General features: G+C 42.8%; 1 protein-coding gene across 1 annotated transcript in view; it reads left to right on the forward strand.

Annotated features, from left to right (window-relative positions):
* Positions 1–23539, forward strand: part of NALCN (sodium leak channel, non-selective) — a 279093-nt gene that overhangs the window by 214324 nt on the left and 41230 nt on the right. Inside the window, exons 18-25 of the mRNA XM_089899398.1 lie at positions 15847–15948; positions 16360–16429; positions 19254–19345; positions 19433–19555; positions 21539–21595; positions 21834–21954; positions 22050–22181; positions 23138–23305. Of these exons, the coding sequence (XP_089755524.1) occupies positions 15847–15948; positions 16360–16429; positions 19254–19345; positions 19433–19555; positions 21539–21595; positions 21834–21954; positions 22050–22181; positions 23138–23305 (865 nt within the window). The remainder of the gene's footprint in view (positions 1–15846; positions 15949–16359; positions 16430–19253; positions 19346–19432; positions 19556–21538; positions 21596–21833; positions 21955–22049; positions 22182–23137; positions 23306–23539) is intronic.

The raw sequence follows: 23539 nt of genomic DNA on the forward strand, positions 1-23539 counted from the left end.
CTCTTCTACTCCACCTGAGTTATTAAGAGTAGTCATGGAAGCATTTTGCCAGAATCTCTATCACTATAACTTGGATAACTGGAATGAGGAAATAAGGCTAATAGATATGATTTGAGAAACTATTTTGACTTTGTAACACTACCTGAAATTTGTATGCTAGACACAATCCTAACTCATCGAGACAGGATTCTGTGTATTTATTCTTTATGTTGGCTGACGATTCATGCATACAGTTGAGTGTGTGTTGGAGTCCCTTCTATGAGACGAGAATAAATATTTCTGGGGCTTAGATATTATCACCGAAGAATATGATGAGATGAAACTGAAAGGTCTCATTGAAATAGAGAAAGGAGAGCTTCTAAGCAAATATAACCACCTGTGAACCAACTTCAGTTTGCTTCCAACTGGCTCAATCCTGGCGTTACCATCAGATAACACCACGAGGCTGGCCTCAAACACTACGTGGTCCTCCAGGTTCTTTATCCAGCTGGAATTGTACTAGACACGTTAATGGCACAGTCAGTCCCTAGGGTCTTGAAGACTCTCCCTGCTCATACAAAACAGGTCATGAGCTGGGTGCTGGATTTCTGGTTCACCCCCAGGACCCAGAAACTACCCACGAGGAGATCCTAATATCCAGAGTCTACCTGCCAGATTAGGAATCAAGTGACCTTACTGACCTGCCCAGAATACGTTTCCCGAAGGTGCCCTAGAGGTTCCCAGAGACCTTCAGAGCAGAGGCAGACAGGGACCCTTGGAAGGAGGTGACCCCCATACACCCCCGTTCCTGTGAACTCTTTCTTAAACTTGCCCTTCCACTTTTCCTTTTCCACCACCTTTCCCACCCACCTTCTCCCAGTTTACAAAAGAAAGGTGGTGCTCCCATCCACCCAAAAGAAAGGTGAAGCTCTAGGGTGCACTGGTCTGAGATGTCCAGTCCTCTGGGTGGCCGAACACAGGGGCTGTTCCCACATGGCTTTCCCAGAACGAGGGCCCCATCGGCAGCACGTTATTGTCCATCCAAGCGACAGATTTTTGGAAAACTTCCTTCCAAGACTTCATCTGCCTTAGAGTTAGGCCTTAGCAATACATGGATGTCACAGGGACCTGTGTTAACATGTTATTTGAATTGAAAAATAACGATCAGACTTCTGACAGATTCGCTGATTGGTTTGGCAATAAAAACTCACTTTGTGGGTGTGCAGGGTCATAACATTGAATGGATTGGATGGATGAGACTCCCCGATATTTTCTCAAAGTTATATTAAAGCACATATACAATAATGCTAGAAAATACATCCTTTACTGCTAATTGACATTATGTGTAGAACATTTAGTTGTTGATTTTTAAAAGTACAGAAGTGGTTTTAAAAAGAGAAAATTTATGAGTACCTGAGCAGAAACAACAACAACAACTAAAAAAGAAAAAAAAAAGAGAAGAGAAATTAAAAAGAAAAGGAAAACATTTACAGTCACCTGGGGCCAATGGTTCAAATAGCCCTACACAAATTGGAGAGGAAGGAAGGTTTCCAGCACTCTCCCAGGGTCTCCATGCTCCCACCGACCCTCTCCTCCCCCAGGCCTCCCCCTTCTCTCTGTTAAGGAAGTTCTGCCAGGTGACTTAGAAGCGGAAAGACAAATACTATATGATGTCACTTACACGTGGAATCTAAAAACAAAGTCAAACTGCAAGAAACAGAGAGGAGATTGGGGATTGCCAGAGGCTGGGAGGTAGGAGAGATGAGGGGATGTTGGTCAAAGGATACACGTTTCCAGTTTTAAGTTCTGGAGATCTAATGTCCAGCATGGTGACTGAAGTTAATAATATTGGATTGTATACTTAAAATTTGCTAAGAGAGTAGATCTTGTGTGCTCACCACATACACACACACACACACACACACCACACACACACACACAGACACACACAAACACACACAAACACAAAAACAGTACAAAAAACAGTAACTGAGGAGATGGACGTGTTAATTAACTTTACTGTGGTACTCATTTCACAATATATATGAATATCAAATTGTGTTGTACACCTTAAATGTACACAATGTTATTTGTCAGTTATACCTCAATAAAGCTTGGGGAGAAGTCACCTCTCCCTTGACCATCTGCATTTTGAAAGGAGGCTTTGAAAGAAGGAAAGAACTTTAAGACCAGGAGGTGCAGACTCGATATCTTAATAGATAGGGCTGCCTTGATACAAAAGGGAGGTCCGGTAGAGACTTGTTTCTGTCACTCTTGATTTTCCTAAGTGTTTTGTTTTCATAGACTTATAGTCTTTAGTTTCATCTAAGAGGTTCCTCCCCAGGGAGGCATGGAAAGAAGACCTGAGCTGGAACATTTGGGCAAGTCCATCACTGGTGGGCATTAGTCACATATTAGTGTCTTAGAAATAACTTTTTAAAAAATAACAAACATTTGGGGAAAATAATGCAAAACACATCCCAGATGTAAGGTATCTGGAGGACTGTTGTATAAACAGGGAAATTATTTAAGTTTAAAGTTTGGAGGAGATGATCTTCAGGGTCCCCCAGGTGTAACACAGGATACTGGACTTAGTGTTAGGAGGCCTGGACCAGCGTCTGGCTCTGCTCTTCTATAACCTTAAGCTACTCACTTATCCGAGCCTCCGTTTTCTCATCTGCCTTTGTGGTGTAGACTGCCCCAAAAGGTCATCTGAATTATCTGTTGGTGAAGCAAAGTGAAATGTTGATACTTATTATGTGAGGGAAGCCACCATTCAGCAGTCTTAATAATGTCTCAGAAGGGATAGGTCAGGGGTGGATATTCACAAGGTTGGGGGTTTGAGTTTAATTGTTTTTAGTGGGGAGGTCTGGTTGAGATTGGGCAGAATTCTTCAAATAAGAGTTTAGGTCATTTTGCAACATGTATGAATACTGAATCATTATGTTGTATACCTGAAACTAATGTCATATGTCAGTTACACCTCAATTTAAAAAAAAAAAGAGTTTAGGACTCTTCAGGTAACAAGTAACAATAACAAGTAACAAGTACTTGTTATTATTGACAGGTAACCATTACTATTCGGGGGAGGGCAGCACCCAGGGTGGGGGACAGGAAGAGGTGACACACCTTCATCTCTCCACTGCCTTCAATGCTCTTTCCACCCTCTACAGCATGACAGTTCAGTCATCAGCTATTGAGATGGAGTTTGCACTTCTGATTTTCACTTCCCTTCTTGATTTGGGGTGATTCTGAGAAGAGGGAAAATAAATGGTGACTCTGGGCTGCCGTCTGTACTCCAGAAATCTGTTCTATTCTATGCCTTTTGAATTTTTAACCATATATATGTATTACCTTTAAAAAATAAATATAACTAATTTTTAGAAACAGCATTCTTAAAATATTTAGGATTGATGCCTACCTGGGCAGTGTCTTGGCCCAAGTTTTGATGAGAACCAGTTAATCTGACGTAATTGGTTTGTCCAGTTGATGACCTGTTGTCGTCTAGAGAAAGGAAATAGCCCGTTACTCTGTAGCTCGGATGAGTGGATTTTTGGAAAGTTCCTGAAGCTAACAATGAAAGTACTTATGGTTAAGGCCTTAAATTCCTGGACATTCATTTCCTGGAATGAATATTCAAGTCATGTTGATGGAGAGGTCTTGATGCTTAGTATTGATAATTAAGCTGTGGGGGTACCAAGGGTCTCAATTCTCAGGGGACCCACATTTCCAAATATCCATCTTTCATTTGAAACAGGGTCGGCATTATTCCAGCGAAGAGTGTGCTATATACCTCCCTATGAACAGGAAGTTCAAGTCCACAAATGATTTCTACACATAATCATGTTTAATTTGTATTCTACTTATTTTTTGAAATTACTTGTCTGCTTTGAAAATTGAAATGAACTTCTGGATCTATATGGGAACACTTTTGATGAGAAACACAAGTAGGGCATTTTTACAGAACTTGAGAATAGTGTCGCAAGCTTAAATGCAGGTGACTCATTTGGCATTAATGGGCCAGACTTATCTGGAGAGCGTTGTGAGAGAGGATGGCCCACCACCTAAATGATAAAATCCAGGGTTGCTATTAAATTCACTCTTATTTTGACTTCGTCTACACCATTCAGCTCCACTAAAGAAAGCTTCCTTCAAAAGGCAGTGACCTTTACATCACATCAGATGAAATCAAAACAAAGAGCAGTGCGTTTCAAAAGCATCACTCCCTCTACTGAGATTTCTCTAATTTGAGCCCTGAAATTGAACAAAAATACATTATCATTCCTGCTAGGCTGAATACATAGAGAAATGTCAGAATAAAATAATTAAACCTTTTACATTATTTTAGAAAGTGCCATCCTTTTGTAGTTTGCCATCAGCATCTCATTAGCTAGGATGGATCTTTATAACCTTTCTGAATGCTCAGTCTGCTATGATATTTGTATTCTGATATTTGGATCGATGACATAATTTTCCTTGCCACACACTTAATTAATAATTTTTTGAATTTAGTTGAATGCTACTTACTATTAAAAAATTAAATATATATATAATGACATACGTTTGGTGAGTTTTTCTCATCATTTTAAGACAGTCATTTTTATTGATTACAAATACATGTATTTCTGGACTGGAATTTTGTGCCCTTCTTGACACTGACCTACAAAGGGCGTCTCATTCCTGTCCCAGGTCCAGTCACATAGAATATGCTGTGTCAGTGTAGTAGAAATGGAAAGAGGACAGGATTTGCAGCCAGCCACACTTGGCTTTAAGTGCCCTGAGTAGCAGTGACTCTTGGGAAGGCTCAGCTTCTCCATCTGCCAAGTAGGGCTATAGGTGACCTCATAGGAGTTAAGTGAGCATGTGTATCAAGTACTCACTTGGCAGCTCAGGGGCCAAACTGAGTTATAATTCTGGCTCCATCACTTCGTGGATGTTTGACATTGGGCAAGTTACTTAATGTCTCTGCACCTCCGTTTTCTCATCTGTTAAATGGGATCTATAAATTTATAACCCCTGCCTTATAGGAGAGGATTAAACGAGTTGGTATCTGTAGGTGATTTTTCATTATTGGCAATAAGTTAGGGGAGACCCACAGTTGCCCCTGAGAGGCAGGCAATTGACAGTTACCTTTCAAAGCTGATCCTCAAGGGCGTGGTGCAGAATCTCCACTGTTGCCCAGCAGAGACTAGATCTGAGGGGCATAAAATGCTTTTGATACGTCAGTGTACTCTTTTTCCAGGTTGATTCCAAGGTTCTTGCTTACCCAGCTGGAAGCAGTCTATCTGCTGCAGCTTTACACTCAGTTAAGCCTTGCTAGGCTGGCTAACATCTTCGAGGCATCATCAGATCATTTGTTTAAATCATTTGCTGGATGATTATTGGTGGATATAGTCCTGAACTAACAACATAGATTCCTCAGCCAAGGCTGGCATCCCCGATGGCTGGCGGGAAGTCCTGGGCTTGGAGAACTGTGATCGTCATAGGGCCCTAAGGGCAGCTGTCAAGTTCTCCATTCCACTTGGCTGCACCAGGAAATCAAACAGTCCTATCTCAGAAGCGGGAAGCCTACATAGGCTTTGGCAGGAAGCCTAGTCAAACAGGTAGAGATCAGCATCTCGCAGGGACAACCAGCAAAGGGAGAGGTGGGGGGGTCACAGGTGTTGGTCAAGTCAAGCCTGATGGACTTGGCGGCTGGAAGAGTGATGGTGAGTGGGATTTAAATCAAGATCATTGGCTAAGAACAGCTGGTGATCAGGGCAGGGGAGCAGCTGAACAGAAGCTGTAACTGCCGTCATGGGCACCACGGGTAGATCAGTGACTGCTGGGGCTGAGACAAGCATGGCATCATCTTCTGTGTGGGTTGTAATACCTGCCTGGAACCTTCGGTGTGCACATCCCTTTGGCACTCCGTAACTTCGGGGTGGATGAGGGCTTAGCTGGGGGTGGTCCTTCATGGGCTGTAGGCTCAATGAAGGTGTTTCTCTTGGTCCACTGGCCTCTTCGAGGGCCCAGTTCTCCGAGCTCTCTCTCCCCAGGGTCTAGGACAGATGAACTGACATCTGGGCTCTTCTCTGGGATGTGAGCATCTAAGTCATATTCCCCTGGAAGATACAGTGAACCTGATGTTGAAGAGACTGAGGAGATCATAGGAGTTTTCTAGAGGAAGGAATTCAAGTTAAATCCCAAAGATTCCCTCCGAAGGCCACCTGTTCCTGCGCACTTCGTTAGCTGTGTGAGCAGAGGAATTTGAGGAAAGGGGAAAGAGCCTGTTCATTCTTATTCTGTCCTCTCTTGTCTAGACCCAAGCTGCCAGTTCTCTGAAGTGGGCAAATTACCAGGGAGTCTAAGAGCGCTTCACGATGCAGAGCACGGGCCTCTTACCCGCTCTGCTTTTTCCCATGGGGCAAGTTCTCCTTTTCAAATGATTGTTTTGTCCATTAGCGCAGCAATTCAGCAATTTTTGATAAGGTCGTGGGAGTTCTCTGCAGCTCTGCATTCTGGGCACAGCTAGCAAGGCATGCGCAGCATCCCCAGAGCCCGGGGCCAGACTTGCCAACTGCTCAGGGAGATGTGCTCCAGCTGTGGGAGGGGATGCACGGGAAGACCCTGAGGACGAGAAGGAGGCTGAGACTGGGTCAAATTTTTATGACCATTGGCAAGAATAACCTGAAGTTTTAAGAAAAGAGAGTATTGGGCATTAATAGGCCATTATTAATTAACTATTACTACTATCTGATTTATTAAATGTTTATTAATACATTTACTGTATAGATATAAATACATAGGTTATTAGTATGAATATATTACTAGTAAATCATTAAATATTAATCAAATATTTAGTTTAAATATTATTGTAAATATTTATCTGTGACTCTATTAAGGCTGCCTAATTGTTGATTTTCCTTATTAAGATTTTTCCGATACTTAAAAACTCTTGTAGATTGTTTGGAAGACCATTTGGAGATACAGAGACTAAGTAGATGGATGGAAATTAAGTGTATTCAGAGAACAATAAACTGAGGCAATAAGATCTGTGGATACATGCATCTGAATAAAACATAAAACGGTGAAAGTTTCAAGGAGGCGAAATGTAACTTAATTGAAACAAAATAATTATATTCTTTTTTTTTTTGCTTTCAACAACCAAACTTCCTTTCCTTGAACTCTAGAAAAAATTTTATTGAGCTACAATTAACATATAACATATATTAGTTTCAGGTGTGCAGCATAATGATTCCCGGGGATTTGTATATATTATGAAATGACACCACAAAGAAGTCTAGTCAACCTCCGTGACCTTACGTAGTAAAATAATACATTCTAAAGATGTTTTCCTAGGTAGTACCTGATTTGTGGTAATCAAAATATATTTCATTGACATAGTATATGATTTGTAGGTTATTTTTAGGTAAGCCCCCAAAGTGTTTGTAATAGTACTATGGATTAGGAGAGCTGCTATTAAGTTTTACCTAACAAATTCAAGGAGATATTTTGAACAGGTTTTTCTTTTACTATTTTATCATTGAAGGGTAAAGTAGTAAATAATATAGGAGAATACATATCTCTAGAAAAATCGGTTCATACGGTTTATGCAATATTTGGAAAATTTCACTTTTGTTATAATAAAAAGTTCAACCTTTGCATTGTAATTGACATTTTTCTGAGTCCATAGCAGGGTTACTAAATTCGAACCCCAGTGAATGATGTGGGGTTTCAGACATTTGCTGAATTTGGATAGATGCACTAAAGGCATGGATTTCCCATGAGGTCATTTTCTTTTTCACGTATGGTATCTACGTATGATAAGACGTAAGGCTTCTTTCATTTTTCAGTCTACAAGAGGTTCTGGTTGTTGGTGTATTTACATGTCTACGTATGAAAACATTTTCATGAAAAACACAAGATTGGAAGGAACTAATTCACTGTTGCTATTGAAGAGCCGTACTCAGGACTGGGCTGACTCACAAAGGAGCGGGATACTTAACTGGGGTAAAAACGCAGCTATTCCCTCATCGCAGCAAAAGGCCGGTACAGAGGCGCTCACCTATTAGCATCACTGGGTCCCTGCTTTCGAGGATCACGTTGTCACTTACATGGAGGCAGGTAAGAGCCCCTTCCAGGAAACACTCATTATCTCTTCTCTTACCCAGTTCTACAGCCATAGTTTTACATAATTAGCACTAAAGGACTATCTTCCTATTGTCTGTTGATGTGATTACATTATCTTAACCACATCTGATAACACTTGACAAGGTGCAGCTCAAGATTTGAGTAAAATCCTTCAAATTTAGTGTCCTGCAAAGCTACACCGCTGTTCCTTTAGATGGTAATTACGTTTAATACCAGATGGTATCGTCGTGTAATCGAAGTTTTCTATAACGGATGAAAATAATTTGAAGACTCACAGGCCTCTCTGTTTCCTTACAGAAGGTACAGGCTTTTCCCACACCCTCGTTCTGGAACATTAAGAAAGAAAATGTGAAGACGGAGAAGAAAGAAACCGAGGACCCCCTGCTGCTGTTTCTATAAACAACTAGTGGTGTTTAAAGGCCAATAAAGCTCCAAGATCTCTCTTAGAACCATCACCTTTGGGCCAATTTTAAAATATTTTAGATGGAGAAATGTCAAGAAAAATAGAGACAGTTTCTTAAGACATGATTCTCTCCCCTCAACCTCCATAAAAGATTTTATATAAATATATGGCTGTCATATAAGGGGCAATTGAAATTCCACAGCACAAAGGCAATGCAGAGAAGAAGAAAAAAAAAGAGTCAATCTTTCATATGTTTTTTTCAAAGCCTTGGCAAGAAACCAGGGGTAATATTTTTGCAACTGGGAATGTGTGTTTGCTGAAGAATATTCCCACATTTGAATCATCCTCAGGGGTCCTAGGCTTGTTTTACTTTCAAAGGTAGAGAGGGCATCACATTAACCCCAACTGGGAAAAGGAAAATGCCCCACTGTAATTCTCCTCCAGGGAGCAGGGATAAAGGGATTACATATGCCTGCATAATGGAGAATTTCCTCACTCAGACAAGACAAAAGACTTCATTATTTTTCACCAGACACTTGAAGCCTTGTGTCTCCCGGTTCCAGAAGCCAAGAAGGCCGACCAAGTTTGTTTAATTTTAAACCGCTAGATGGAGTTTCTAAGAAACCGGCCTTCCAGGACTGGCCATTATGAAGAGATAAAGAGAAGATATTGAAGACCTTCATGCCACGACTCTTAGGGTCTTTCCCCTAAGACGAGCGAGACCTTCCCTGAAGATCACAGAGTGTGTCTTCGATACCTGAGCTTTGCTTTTTCTCTAGGCAGCAAAGAAATGAACACTTTCTTCCTGAAAACATATTTCTTTGATCCTTATGTGAGACCAAAAGGCATCTAAATCCTCATGAAAAATTTAAAGTGGCAAAATAGAACTTAATTGAACATTCGAGTAATTTTCCTTCTGACTAGGTCTCTTCCTGAGTAGCCTTAACAATGTGTGCATCTCATTTCTTATTGGTGCAGTATGAAAAGTGCCAAATTCCTCAGTTGAAACTGAAATAGTAAATAACTACTTAATAGTTATATAATTATTAAATATTTACTATTTCAGCTTGGCAGTAGATTCCTGTCAGACAAGATGCACAGTGACCCTGTTCCCAGTGACAGATCCAATCTCCTGTTGAAGAAGTTGATTTCAGCTCAGCTTCATGCTGGCTTGCAAGTCTCCCTTAATAGCTCTCTCATAGAATATAGCTAAAGATTTATAAACTTCCTACTTGCAAGAAGCAATGTCTGGTTTTTTGTTACCGTTTCAGGGTCTCATCTATTATAGGTGTGCAGCCTGCTTCTTGAGTGGTGTAGTATTCTAACTTGAGATCAAATTAAGATTATTTTAACTTCTCCCTTCGAAAGCATATTTCAGACACGAAAGCCTATTTCAAAGGCATGTTTCTGCTTTGTGATTATTTCCGTGCTTCCTGAGCGTGAAGGGATCAAAAAAGAAATGAAGACACTCGATCTTCGCAGAAGATGTCAAGGTTCCTTCGTGGAACAGATGTTTCTTGAGCACCTACTGTGTACAAGGTGAAGTAATCAGTGACCAAGCAGAGTGTCTTGGAGCTGTTTGGAGCGCGGCATGGGTGAGGAACTGCAGGACCAGTGACAGCGATGTGGGGGTGAGGCTGGAAGGGCAGGTTGGAAGCGGACCCTACAGGACTTTGCAAGTCAAGCTGAGCTTTTGGTCTTCATCTTTCTCTGAAGAGCAGTAGGATGTTGAAGATTTTAAGGCAGTGATGGTAGCTGTATTCGTTATCTATTGCGATGTTGCAAATACTCTACAACTCAGTGATTTACACAGCACGTGGATAACCTCACAGTTTCAGCCAGGAAGCTGGGCCTGGCTTAGTGGGGTCTCTGACTCTGGGTCCTTCACAAAGCTGCAGGCATTTTGACGGGAATGGGCAGAACGCCCTGCCCAGCTCGTTTGCACGGTTACGGATGAGCTGGTGTGCCTCCTGGGCTGTCGGATGAATGCTTCACTTCCTCAAGGGCTGTTCACGGGAGGGCAGCCTCACCCCTTTAGGAAGGGCGTCCCTCCATAGCACAGCTCCCAACAAGGCAGCCTTCATCCCCAGAGCAAGCCAGAGACTGCGGAAGATGAAAGCACAGTGTCTGGTGACCTCTTCCATCTCTTCTGCCTTATGTTTGTTTAAAGCAAGTCTCCAAGTCCCGCCCACACTAAGGGGCTGCACATGGGCATGGAAACCAGGAGGTGGGGTCATCGGGGGCCATCTGAGAATCACCCGCCGCAATCACACCATGGATGGTCACTTCAGAAATCACTTTGCTTGGGATAATAATATGTTTGTGGAGACCGCTTAAGAGGCTGTGGCTCTGGTCCAGAGTGTACATCGCTGCTGATCGGTCAGAACAGAGAAGACTTCCTTTCCAACACAGATCTGTGTCCAACTTGCTCTTCTGTCCTCCACCCTCTATGGAATGTTTTAACATCAACCGTGACATAGGACAAGAAAAGAAAGTCAATAATAGCAACTAAAATTCAAATCGAGCATTTATGTTTCCAAAACGCTTGCACATTCATAATCCTACTTGATTCCTCCCACTCCCTATGAAGTCAGTAGCAAAGGTATCATTGTCACCACATCTTACACGTGGGGCACGGAGGCTCGGAGAAGGCATGTCACTTGCCTGAGGTCCCACAGATGGGAAAAGCTGAGGTCAGAAGTGCGTGGTTCCAAACCATGTGTTTTCTCAAATCATCTCCGTTTGGCCTCCAGACAGAGGCAGAACTTTCTGTTCGCTTCTGTGCTGCTGGGTGGAGATCTGCAAACCTCTGCGGCTTTGCTACTTTGAACCTGAGACTAGCGAATTCTAAATCCTGCCCCCATGCTCCCCTCACTTCACTCTCTGTACACCCCCATCTCCCCCTTCACGTATCCGTCCTGTCCATCTGTCAGCCCGTTCGCGTGCCGGGAACTGCGCTTCTAGGAATATGGGTTTGAGTGATGAAATGGTCCCTGAGAAATGTACAGTCTAATAAGGGAGGTAACTAATGATGGCCAAATGCCACAAGCATTAAACAAGCTCAGTCAGTAACATGCTGCAGGAACACGGAACATCAGACATAGTCCTGCGCTTTCACATCGGTGAAATATTTATTTCTCACTTGATGTTACTTATCAGAACCCATTTATATCGAAGTTTGTAATTATATGACGCACGTCAAAACGTGATGTGGTACTTCCTAGTTTGGGTTACAGTTGATGCTTGTATGTATAATGAAAGTGTATTTCCTTTTAAAAACAATAAAGCAAGCTTTTCCCATACTTGCGTGTGAACCTTGGCACATTGCATTCGAGAATATGTAGCGTCTTAGTGGCATCTGATTGTGCCAGATTGAAGTGACTTTTCTCCCAAATTTATTATTTTCTTAAATAACAAAATATTTTACATTTATCAGAGAATGTGACAATGGCTTATGTATGAGGCTGTCTTATCTATGCAGAAACCTAACGTTGCATCCTTCCTACACCTGCTTCAAAGCCCAGGTGTCCTCAGGGTGGAAGTACAGTGCACCTGCTTTCCCACACCCTTGCCCCCGCCAGGCCCCTCCTACCCCAGATCCATCTCCTTTTATCTGAGTTTCTTCCTTCATCCATAGGGAACTCGTTTTTGACAACTAGCCTCCTTGTATAATATAATTAGATTTTTCCCTTCTTTTTTTTTTTGCGGTACGCGGGCCTCTCACTGTTGTGGTCTCTCCTGTTGCAGAGCACGGGCTCCAGACGCGCAGGCTCGGCGGCCATGGCTCACGAGCCCAGCCACTCCACAACATGTGGGATCCTCCCAGACCGGGGCACGAACCCGTGTCCCCTGCATCGGCAGGTGGACTCCCAACCACTGCGCCACCAGGGAAGCCCCCATATGTTTTCTTTCAGATGGATTTATGTATCTGTAGAAAAGTTTTCTCTGTACCATTAGCTGTTTTTTTGGGGGGAGGGTGATTATTACGGACAAATAGCTAGTTATTAACTATAATGGATACCTTGCCTAGAAGAAAATTTTGCCTTTTAATTTTAGTAAGATTCTACCACCATACTTAAAAGGGGGGAAGCGTAAACCTTTAAGAGCCTTTCATGAACTGCCTTTCATGTGCCCCCCTCAAAAAAAGATTGCCTTTGCCCAATTTGCTATGAATATGACCCTCAGTTTTCAGCAAAGAAACCCTAGCATTTACCTTTAGAGTTTCCTAGTTTGAAAGACACTGGACATCCTCAAAGGAAAGAACGAGATGTCAGAGCATTTGGTCTGAGGAGAGACTCAGCAAGGGGACTAAATGAATGCTAAATGAAGACAGAAACTGTTGGCCTTGGTTTTGGTACCAGATCTGGGAGTGAGGTGCTGGGATGTGGGTCTGGCACAGGGGGTCAGAGAGTCACATTGAGCCTGAGGCTCCAAAGGGGACCGTTAACACCCCGGCAAGAGGGCCCCACCTGCCTGATTGCACCCTGCTCAGATCACAGGGCACCTTGTTACCACAGGAAAGGAGGAGGTGAGTCGGCAGCCTCTGCTCAGAGAACAAGAAGATTCTGGCAGGGGCCTCTCACCCAGGAAGCGGGAACCACCGAGGCTGATGCTCTGAAGTCACCTGTTACGTATTTCAACTGGCCCAGAGTTAGTGAACATTTTCTTCTTTTTTTCCCATCAGTATCTAGTTTGAAATTGTTCCAGCAAACAGCGCTTATAACGTAGAAGGAAGTGGTAGGAAAAGGATAGTAAGGCAAATGGTTCTATATGTTACATTTAAGTGGATGTCTTAGTCTGATTAAGCACAGGTTTTCTGATTGTAGGATAGAGCTAAAAAGCCAAACCCCATCAACCCCACCCCAGATGAGTGCGAATCACAGGGAACCTGAAGGCTCACCAGTGGACTGCAAACATTCGTGTCACGTGTATGGCTGAAACTCCAGCCCATTTGAGTATAATTTTCTGAATTCTCTAGACCCAACAGAAAAGAGGGAGCTGATCTTGAAGCAAAGAGGAAAAGAGGGGTTGCTTTCTCACCCCAACTTCAGCCACGCTATTGGTGGAGGAGATGGAAGAGGAGGTGTCATAGGGTGGGGGTAGGGGGACTTCCAATATGGGTTTGTCTCCATGGAGACCTGCTTGTCTTGTTCAGTCAGAGGAGGGCGTCTCAGGTGTGGTCCTGACTCTTCTCCAGCAAGGATGCCCAGGCATCCTCAGACTGGGCTTTCGGGCAGACACCAGCAGTTTTTTTTTTTTTTTTAATCACAGGCAGCTTAAAGCCAGTTACATTCTATATACTTCAAGCATAGCAGGGACACCCAACTCAAATGGGTATTTTATAATCAAGTTGTATGTGTTTTGTATTTAAGACCTATAGGTCTTATGTACTTTTAGGGAAGAGTCTTGTGACAAAAAGTACAAGTTACTAAGTGGTTAAAATTCAAGTCTTTTTTTAAATATTGAAGTACAGTTGATTAAAAATGTGTTAGTTTCTGGTGTACAGTGAAGTGATTCATATTACATATATACATATATATCTGAATCTTTTTCAGATTCTTTTCCATTATACAATAGTTTATTACAAGATAATGAATATAGTACCCTGTGCTATACAGTAGGACCTTGTTGTTTATCTATTTTATATATAGTATTTTGTACTTGCTATACAGGGATAAATTAGGAGTTTGGGATTAGAAGATACAAACTACTATATATAAAATTGAAGGTTAAGTCTTGACTGTTCACACAAATGGCAAGGCTCTGTATATCTATGCCGGAATAACACTGTTCTCCAAATAGATTTTTTTCAGAATGCCTTCATGATTTTCAGACCTTTGTCCAAAAAATAATTCATAATGTACATAATATGAGATCATCCTATACCTTTGTCAACTCAGCTGAACTTACAATTGCATCTTCCTCTTCGACCCCATTGCAGTCCTGGAAATAGCACAGTCTCTATATATCACTGCCATAAACCCTTGTTGTTCAATAAAATTTTGACTTGGATTTTATCTCAAAATGGTCCATGTTGCTCATTAAACTAAGAAGAGTGATTTGGGGGCATTATTTCCTGTCATGCATTTACATTTGTTGCATGTGTATAATTTCTCATAGGTATTCATCGTAATTATCTTCACTGGCATCAAAACCGTTTTTAAGTACTTGAAAATACACATGATATCATAAGAGATGCTGTTTTAAGTATGCTGAACAGACATAGATCTTTTTCTCGAAGATCTTAACTCTGAGACAGACAGTAATAATATAACTCAAAGCCAATCTAGAAATGCAATTTAGGAGACATAAATACGAAAGTGTTACGAATGCAGTGACAGAAGTACATGGGTTCCAGTTTGAACACATATGGTGTCATAAAATTTGCATATCACAAAATCATTGCATTTTAGGTCTATGAGTTTTCTTCAAGATCAAGGCCTTTTCCTCGCTTTATGGAGAATGAAACTGAGCCCAAAGATCCCTCAACTGGTTCGTGACAGTGTCGCCTTGGAACACAGGTCTCTTAACCATGGATTTCTTTTCTTTCCATTTGACTACTACATCAAGGGAATTCCTGTCATTTCCAGTTGGAGAGAGCTTCCTGGAGAAGAAATGTTTTCTCTCCAAATCATTCACACTACAGGTGTTGAGTCACCCAATTGTCTTCACTCATTAGCAAATCTGAAATTAACACAAGCCTGGCTACCGTTTAAAGCGAACATGTTTTAAAAAGTCTTCAGAGCTTTGTGACTACAAATAAAGTGGCAACTGGTTACCTGTAAGCCACAGGCTTTCAGCTGACGTTTCTCTAGGTATTCATTCCAGCTTTAATTACTTGTCTTTTCTATTAGTTTTTTGCCTCTAACTTTACCCTTTCCTAGCGTTCTGCAAAATCTCCTTGGAACATATATTCCATCAGCCCGGGAGCCTAGGTGGACAAATCCTTCCCTAAGGGCTTTTATTAGAAACCTCCCTGTCTAAATTGAAAACCAGCATCATGGGTACCTGTGGTTAGGCTGGCCCTTCGGCTTACAGAATCCCGGTAGAGCCTCTTCTGTTTGGGGTGGGGATGGAATGGGGACACATGGGGAGGGGATTGTTTTCTACTTATTTTCCAGCACCTTTTCGTGGCTATGATCGTTCTGTTTTGAAAGTGTTCTTGACACAGAACCTGAAGCTCATTTACATTATTGGCAATGTGTCATTTGCTGTACTTTGTCTTATCATTGGTGTTTCCTTAAGAATAAGAAGAATAATGAGCAGTTATGCATTATTCATCCCAAGTGTACAAATCAGGCATTTATCTGCGGCTCCTTTTTCTTTTCTAGAGCTTGCACTCGACAGCGCATGCTGAGCGGATCATTTGAGGGGCAGCCAGCGAAGGAAAGGTCAATTCTCAGTGTGCAGCACCATATCCGCCAAGAGCGCAGGTAAATACACCGGAAGACAAGGCTGCAGAGAAACGAAGGAAAGGAGTTTTACAGGAAGCATCACTGACCCCTGGTCAGGAGGCAGGCCCGGGTGAAGAGCTGAGTTCTGTTTGCTAATGGCAACAGTAATAAAACTCACAATGAGATTCAAAGAATCAAAACATCTTTCAAAAACCCTTCCCTTGGTGATGATAGCCAAATTCTCACTTTTAAGATCAGAAGGAAAAATTCTGAATTTTGTTAGATGAGATCAAAGGCAGGTGGATAGACTATAACTTTTGCTATAAAAAGAAATATTAAGCATTTGTGATGCTATCAGGAGTTATTTTATTTCATTTTTATGATGGTCATTGCTTAAAAGTCCAAATTTGGTCTCGAGATGTATTGATCAGTTGGTTGTGATTGTTTTAGGTCACTAAGACACGGATCAAACAGCCAGAGGATCAGCAGGGGGAAGTCTCTTGAAACTCTGACTCAAGATGTAAGTTCTAAGCAATGCTTTGGATTTTGGAAGTGTGATTGTGAAAACGTATTTAAATGGTTGAAATACAGAAAAGTGACCATAAACCGTAGAAAGATCTGGACATCCTGCAAAGCACATGTCTTCGTTTAGATAGTAACACAAAAGTGAAATATCAGACGCATTTGACTGAAATTAAAGACATTTAAAGCATTTTATGGCAATGAATCACATCCGTAACTTTAAATATTTACTAATTTCCAAATACAGGTCCAGTGTCTATCATTTCAGGGTTAACATACTGGGAAATAAAATTTTATTTCTAGAGGAATTTTTCTGTCAAAGACTGCACAAGATTTCCCAAGAATTTCTTTGCTTTTCAACTCTAGGTCATTCATCTATTCATTAACTGACACAGTAAAATATTTATCAACTACTTATGATGTGCCAGGTCCTGTTCTAAGGGATGAAAAGTAGCAGGGAAACAAGACAGAATCCCTGCCCTGTAGGAGCTTACCTTCTAGTGAAAGATACGAACAGTAAGCAAGCAGATAAATACTATCAGTACAATCCTTTCTGGGTATGATTTCGTTTCCATCATCTCTTCATTGCTGTGGCAGGTTTGCTCTGTACTACAAAGAAAAATCACTAGTTCAAAGCGCTTTCCTTCAGTGAGACTCCACAGAAATGTATGGTCTACTTAAGCATCAAATTAGAAAATGGCTTTGAAAATGTGTGTTTAAAAATACGCAACAAAAGGCCCAATTTGAATAGTCTCTATTCCAGAGGCTTAATTCTTCTTTAAAGACTTTTTATTGTATTTTCTACATAGACATATAACGAAAATCCATACCTCGTCTTCTCCATAGCAAAAGGTCACGGGGTTCTGCTAATTTCATAAGAGATCTGTCCTAGTGTCTTTTCCTCCAGAATAGAAGCCATTTAAAATAGGGAGCTTTAGGGCTTCCCTGGTGGCGCAGTGGTTGGGAGTCTGCCTGCCGATGCGGGGGACATGGGTTCGTGCCCTGGTCCGGGAGGATCCCACATGCCGCGGAGCGGCTGGGCCCGTGAGCCATGGCCGCTGAGCCTGCACGTCTGGAGCCTGTGCTCCGCGGCAGGAGAGGCCACAACAGTGAGAGGCCCGCGTACCGCAAAAAAACAAACAAAAAATAAAATAGGGAGCTTTATCTTTGTCACTTATTCCAAATGATAGAAGATACAGATCATTACATCCAAGGAATGCTTTTCTATAAAATCAATCCAGTTAGTTGAACAATCGTTCTCCATCTTCTACGGCAGCGGTCCCCAACCTTTTTGGCACCAGGGACGGATTTCATGGAAGACAGTTTTTCCACGGACGGGGGGTGGTGGTGTGGGGTGTGGTGGGGGATGCTTCAGGCAGTGATGCAGGCAATGGGGAGCCATGGGGAGTGATGGGGAGCCATGGGGAGGGATGGGGAGCCATGGGGAGGGATGGGGAGCCATGGGGAGGGATGGGGAGCGATGGGGAGCCAAGGGGAAGGATGGGGAGCCATGGGGAGGGATGGGGAGCCATGGGGAGGGATGGGGAGCCATGGGGAGCGATGGGGAGCCAAGGGGAGGGATGGGGAGCCATGGGGAGGGATGGGGAGCCATGGGGAGTGATGGGGAGCCAAGGGGAGGGATGGGGAGCCATGGGGAGGGATGGGGAGCCATAGGGAGGGATGGGGAGCCAAGGGGAGGGATGGGGAGCCAAGGGGAGGGATGGGGAGCCAATGGGAGGGATGGGGAGCCATGGGGAGCCATGGGGAGTGATGGGGAGCCATGGGGAGGGATGGGGAGCCATGGCGAGGGATGGGGAGCCAAGGGGAGGGATGGAGAGCCATGGGGAGCCATGGGGAGTGATGGGGAGCCATGGGGAGCGGCAGATGAAGCTTCGCTCGCTTGTCCGTCGCTCACCTCCTGCTGTGCAGCCTGGTTCCTAACAGGCCCCGGACCGGTACCAGTTCTGTGGCCTGGGGGTTGGGGACTCCTGTTCTATGGAGTAAAAACCAGAGTCAAGATCCTAATGATCCACCTTCCGCTATCCTGCTGGCCTCAGCTCTTCCTATTCTCTGTCCTGTCCTCCACCCACCCTGCGTCCTGGGTGTTCAACCTGTGAACACACAGACCCACCCCTCCCCAGAAGCACACATTTCTCCAAATGTCCAGTGACCTGCATCCTCCTAGTCTTTGCTCAAAGAACAGCTCCTTAACGAGACCTGCTATGACTTCGTGCTCTCTGTCCTGTGTCCCAGGGGTCCGCAACACCCGTCCTCAGCCTGTCGCACAGCAAGAGGTGAGCGGCGGGCTAGCGAGCAAAGCTTCATCTGCTGCTCCCCATGGCTCCCCATCTCTCCCCATCGCTTGCATTACTGCCTGAAGCATCCCCCGGGTCTGTGGAAAAATTGTCTTCCACAAAACCAGTCCCTGGTGCCAAAAAGTTTGAGGACCGCTGCTCTATCCCCCTATTTTTAACCAGAGCACTAAACCTCTTCTAACTTTCTTATTTATTTTGATTTCATTTTTAATCTGTCTCCCCTGATGAGAACATTAGCCACACAAGAGCAGGGATTTTGTCACTTTTTCCCCTTTTGCCGTATCCACAGCACTACAACAGTGCATAGCACATAATAGGTTCTCAATAAATGTTTTCACTGGAAAAAAAATACGCTTTTGAGGGAAAAAAAATATCCTTGCTAAGATAACTGTGGCCATTCAAGTATTTAGAAAGTATTTATTTCCTTTTTCTTTAATGGTCATCTTCGGAGGAGGACTGTCAGAAAAATCTCCCACGTTGATGTGTCCCCTTTCATCTTACTTCTAGCATTCCAATACAGTGAGATATAGAAATGCACAAAGAGAAGACAGTGAAATAAAGATGATCCAGGAGAAAAAGGAGCAAGCAGAAATGAAAAGGTACGGGCAGGGCGGTGTTTTGAGGCTCTCGTTTGGGGAAGGCAGACGTGCCCTTAGCCTAACTCTCGCACGATTTTCCTGGTCCAGGAAAGTGCAGGAAGAGGAGCTGAGGGAGAACCACCCGTACTTCGATAAGCCCCTGTTCATCGTGGGTCGGGAGCACAGGTTCAGAAACTTCTGCCGAGTGGTGGTCCGAGCTCGATTCAACGCGTAAGTGACTCCACTGTAGCCAAGGGTTTGGCCCTGAGTCATGCAAACAGCAGGGGGAGTTGTCATCCGAGGAAGAAGGATCGTGTCGTCCTGATGGGGTCACCAAATAAACCGTGGGCTAAATGACCATGCTGCTTCTCTTGGCTGAGCGGCCGACCAGGTGGGAAATAAACAAAGGTTGCAAGTAGTTAACATTTATAGAAAACACACGTTTATGAAGCACTTCACAGCCATTCTTATTTGTTCAGTTCCACAGGCGCCCAAGATGTTTATAGCAGAGTTGTTAACTCCATATTTTATTTTGGAGACAGTTAACCAAGGGGAGATGAAATGACAGAGCTGAGGTCACTGCCCACATCTTCTTTTAGACTCACTGTTTCTTTGTGGTCAAAATACCATAATTCTAGAATAGTGCAAAATAGAAATCAAGTCGACTAGTGCTTCTATTACCAACTCTTATGAGAAGAAAACCCACTGGCCAGTGACCCTGTCCCTCCCCACGTGGAAGAAATGTGCGAGAGGCTGTCAGGGTGATCAGCCCAGGGGATGCTGCATTTGGGACAAGCCAAGCCAAGTTTAGCAGGCAACCAGTGGAGGAGGTGGGATTCTTGTCATGCACAACTCTGAGTAAATATCCAGAAGACGTTACGAGTCTGGAGAACGTGTGAAAACGTTCCATTCAGTAGTTGTACCTTCCCTGATACCATCATTAGTAGCATATGTATGAGCATTACTGTATGTTATGGGCTGAATTGTGCCCCCCTCGTCCAGAGAAATTCAGATGTTGAAGCCCTAATCCCAGCCCCTTAGAATGTGACCTTACTTGGAGATAAGGACTTTAAAGAGGTAATTAAATTAAAATGAGGTCATTCAGGTGCACCCTAATCCTATATGACTGGTGTCCTTATAAGATGAGGAAACTTGGACACAGACTGCTATAAGGAGGGACAATGTGAAGACGGCTGTCTACAAACCAAGGAGAGAGGCCTGGAGCAGATCCTTCCCTCACAGCCTCAGGAGGTGCCAACCCTACTGCCACCTTCAACTCAGACGTCCACCTCCAGAACTGGGAGAAAATAAGTTTCTGTTATTTAAGCCCCTCAGCCTGCAGTCCTTTGTTACAGCAGCCCTAGGAAACTAATACATTCTCCTAACCCCTCAGGGCTGGAGGAGACCTCAGGAGCCATTTGGGGTCATTTGTGTTCCCTCTTCTCCAACAGAGGAGGGCATTTAGGTCAGCCGAGGGTAAGGGCTTTGCTCAAGTATGCCAGCTAGGGCCCTCTCTGACTGCCAGTCTACTGTTCTTTCTGCTATTCTAGAAAGACCTTCGCAGTTTAAAGCACCTGAGTGATAATGATTTAAACCCTGAGTTTTCACAAAGCATCAATAGGAAGAAGCTGGCAGTGTAGAGTTGATTTGATCAGTTCCCAAATTGGGTTTTTCATCTGAAATTATCCCATTGGCTGTCTCCATGTTTACATCTAATTGTTAATTCTTGAAGACTGGTCATGGGCTTCCTGAAAGTAAAAGTTATAAATCCCCACCCCAAGAAATTCTGTATAAATTACTCCACACGATCACGATTAAATACAGAGCGAAGAATTCTATTTAATTTATGGATATTTAATTAAATAATTATGAGGAACAGCGCCAAACTGCTAAGGCAAAGACTTTGAATGTTTTTAAATGGAAGTCGAAATTTAATTTTGTAATATCTTTGTCAGAAATTGTTGAATGGCGTCATGAATTCTAAAATCAGGCATTTTGAAAAATGTAAACTTTGCTTTCCTAAGCATCAGTTGCTTCTTTCATCTAATGTTCTCTGCCTTCCAAAGTCATATACAGTTAACATATATCATAACAGACATTTTGTAGAGGATGTGAGAGAAATTTTAGGTAGATGAGATGTTTATACGTACTATGGTGCCGAGTTATAACACGCATACTGTGTCACAGAGTTTATATGTTTGTTCTCTCTTACAGATCTAAAACAGATCCGGTCACGGGAGCTGTGAAAAATACCAAGTACCATCAACTTTAGTAAGCATTACAAACTCTGTTTCCATGCACATCTGAAGTTTCCATGTACTATTTTATGCTGCATAAAAATATAAAAATTCCCTTTATTTTCTTGTTATATTGTGCTGTGAAATAGACGATTGGCCATTCATTTAAACAATGCCAGTCACGTTTATAGAATCACAGATGCATCGTCTCTGACTTTCAGCAAGCTTTCCTAGAGTGTTTGCGTTTCTCAGTTTTGTCTGGTCTTTGGCAGTGATTTGCTGGGATTGGTGACTTACCTGGACTGGGTCATGATTATCGTAACCATTTGCTCCTGCATTTCCATGATGTTCGAATCCCCCTTCCGGAGAGTCATGCACGCACCCACTTTGCAGGTACTCTGCCGAATCTCAACTCACAGCTAAGCGGAGAAACGCTGACCTGCAATTTTTGCATTCATTGTGACCAACCTGCCTTCTGCCCATTTCAGATTGCCGAGTATGTGTTTGTGATATTCATGAGCATTGAGCTTAATCTGAAGATTATGGCAGATGGCTTATTTTTCACTCCAACTGCTGTCATCAGGGACTTCGGTGGAGTCATGGACATATTTATATATCTTGTAAGTCTTCAGTTATTTCCTGAATATAAAATATAATGGTTTTGTAAAATCTCCTGCATTTCTTGGTACAAGAGTGAGATACGTGAGTCACAGAGGTTTAGGTGCCATTAACTGAGTTCCTAAGGAGAGCAGTAGTTTAGTATAGGCAAGTAAAGGGCATGCATGTAGAATCTAAATAAAAAGCATTAAAAATATTCGTGGATATGGTTCAAATACATCAACCACATTCCTGTATGCATAAGACATACATTAATGAGGTCTAAGGTAGCAAATCTAGTTTGCACACCACAATTCTTGTGGCACCTACACTAAAAACAAACAAACAAACAAACAAAAACTATATAAGTGATCAATGAGCCGCTTATCACTAAAAGCAAACTAGAGAGAGTATGCCAATTCCAACACACAAAATACCAGGCCAGAGAAGGCAACCATTCAACTATCTATTTAAACTAAACGGGGAAACCATAGGAAGGGACTCAAAGAAATTTCTTTCTATATGTCCAAGAAGGCATAAAATCAGTGTCTTTTCCAACACAACAAGGAGAATTGTGACCATTAACATGTAGCATGTTCAGATCATTAACAAAATAGCGAGTATTCAGTCCAGTGTGAGGTTTAGTATCCTTGATCAAAGGAATTTCAATCCTGCTGACTTCTGCGGAGCCTCCAGTATATATGTTAAAAGAAGGGGCAGGAGGCACTGGAGTACCCACACCCACGGTGTGGGCACCCCCATTTCACACCCCCTGCAAACACCTGATGACTTCCTTTGGGGCTGCTCACAGGTCTGGATCAAGTCCATAGAGATGAGTTGCATGTACACCCAGCGAATGCTTGCCCCACATAACATGTGGAGTCTTTGCTAAAGGAAACTTGTGGCCAGCTGGCTCACAGAAAATGTAGATAGCAGAGGATAAATTGCATAAATTCTAGAGATTATTTTTTCCCTCTAGGTGAGCTTGATATTTCTTTGTTGGATGCCTCAAAACGTGCCTGCGGAGTCGGGAGCTCAGCTCTTACTTGTTCTCCGCTGCCTGCGACCTCTGCGGATATTCAAGCTGGTGCCTCAGATGAGGAAAGTCGTTCGGGAACTTTTCAGCGGCTTCAAGGAAATTTTTCTGGTACATTACAGTCACCACCCTTTACTCCTGGTTCACAGAGTAGAGCTCTTAATGTAGCAAATGAGGGGATAAAGTGAGTCTCGCTTGTCAAGGTTAAGTGTACCATTTTGTTTATTGCCAGAAGATTGTAAAGGTACTAGCAAAACACAACACAGATTCAAAGACTTCACCCATGGATGCTTCTGGCTTATTGGTATATTTAATTCAACAAATATTTTTAGTAAATTAAAGGGA

Source organism: Delphinapterus leucas, chromosome 18 (assembly GCF_059928025.1).
Source record: "Delphinapterus leucas isolate spDelLeu-1000000601 "Yukka" chromosome 18, BTC_Dleu_Yukka2, whole genome shotgun sequence".
Lineage (NCBI taxonomy): Eukaryota > Metazoa > Chordata > Mammalia > Artiodactyla > Monodontidae > Delphinapterus > Delphinapterus leucas.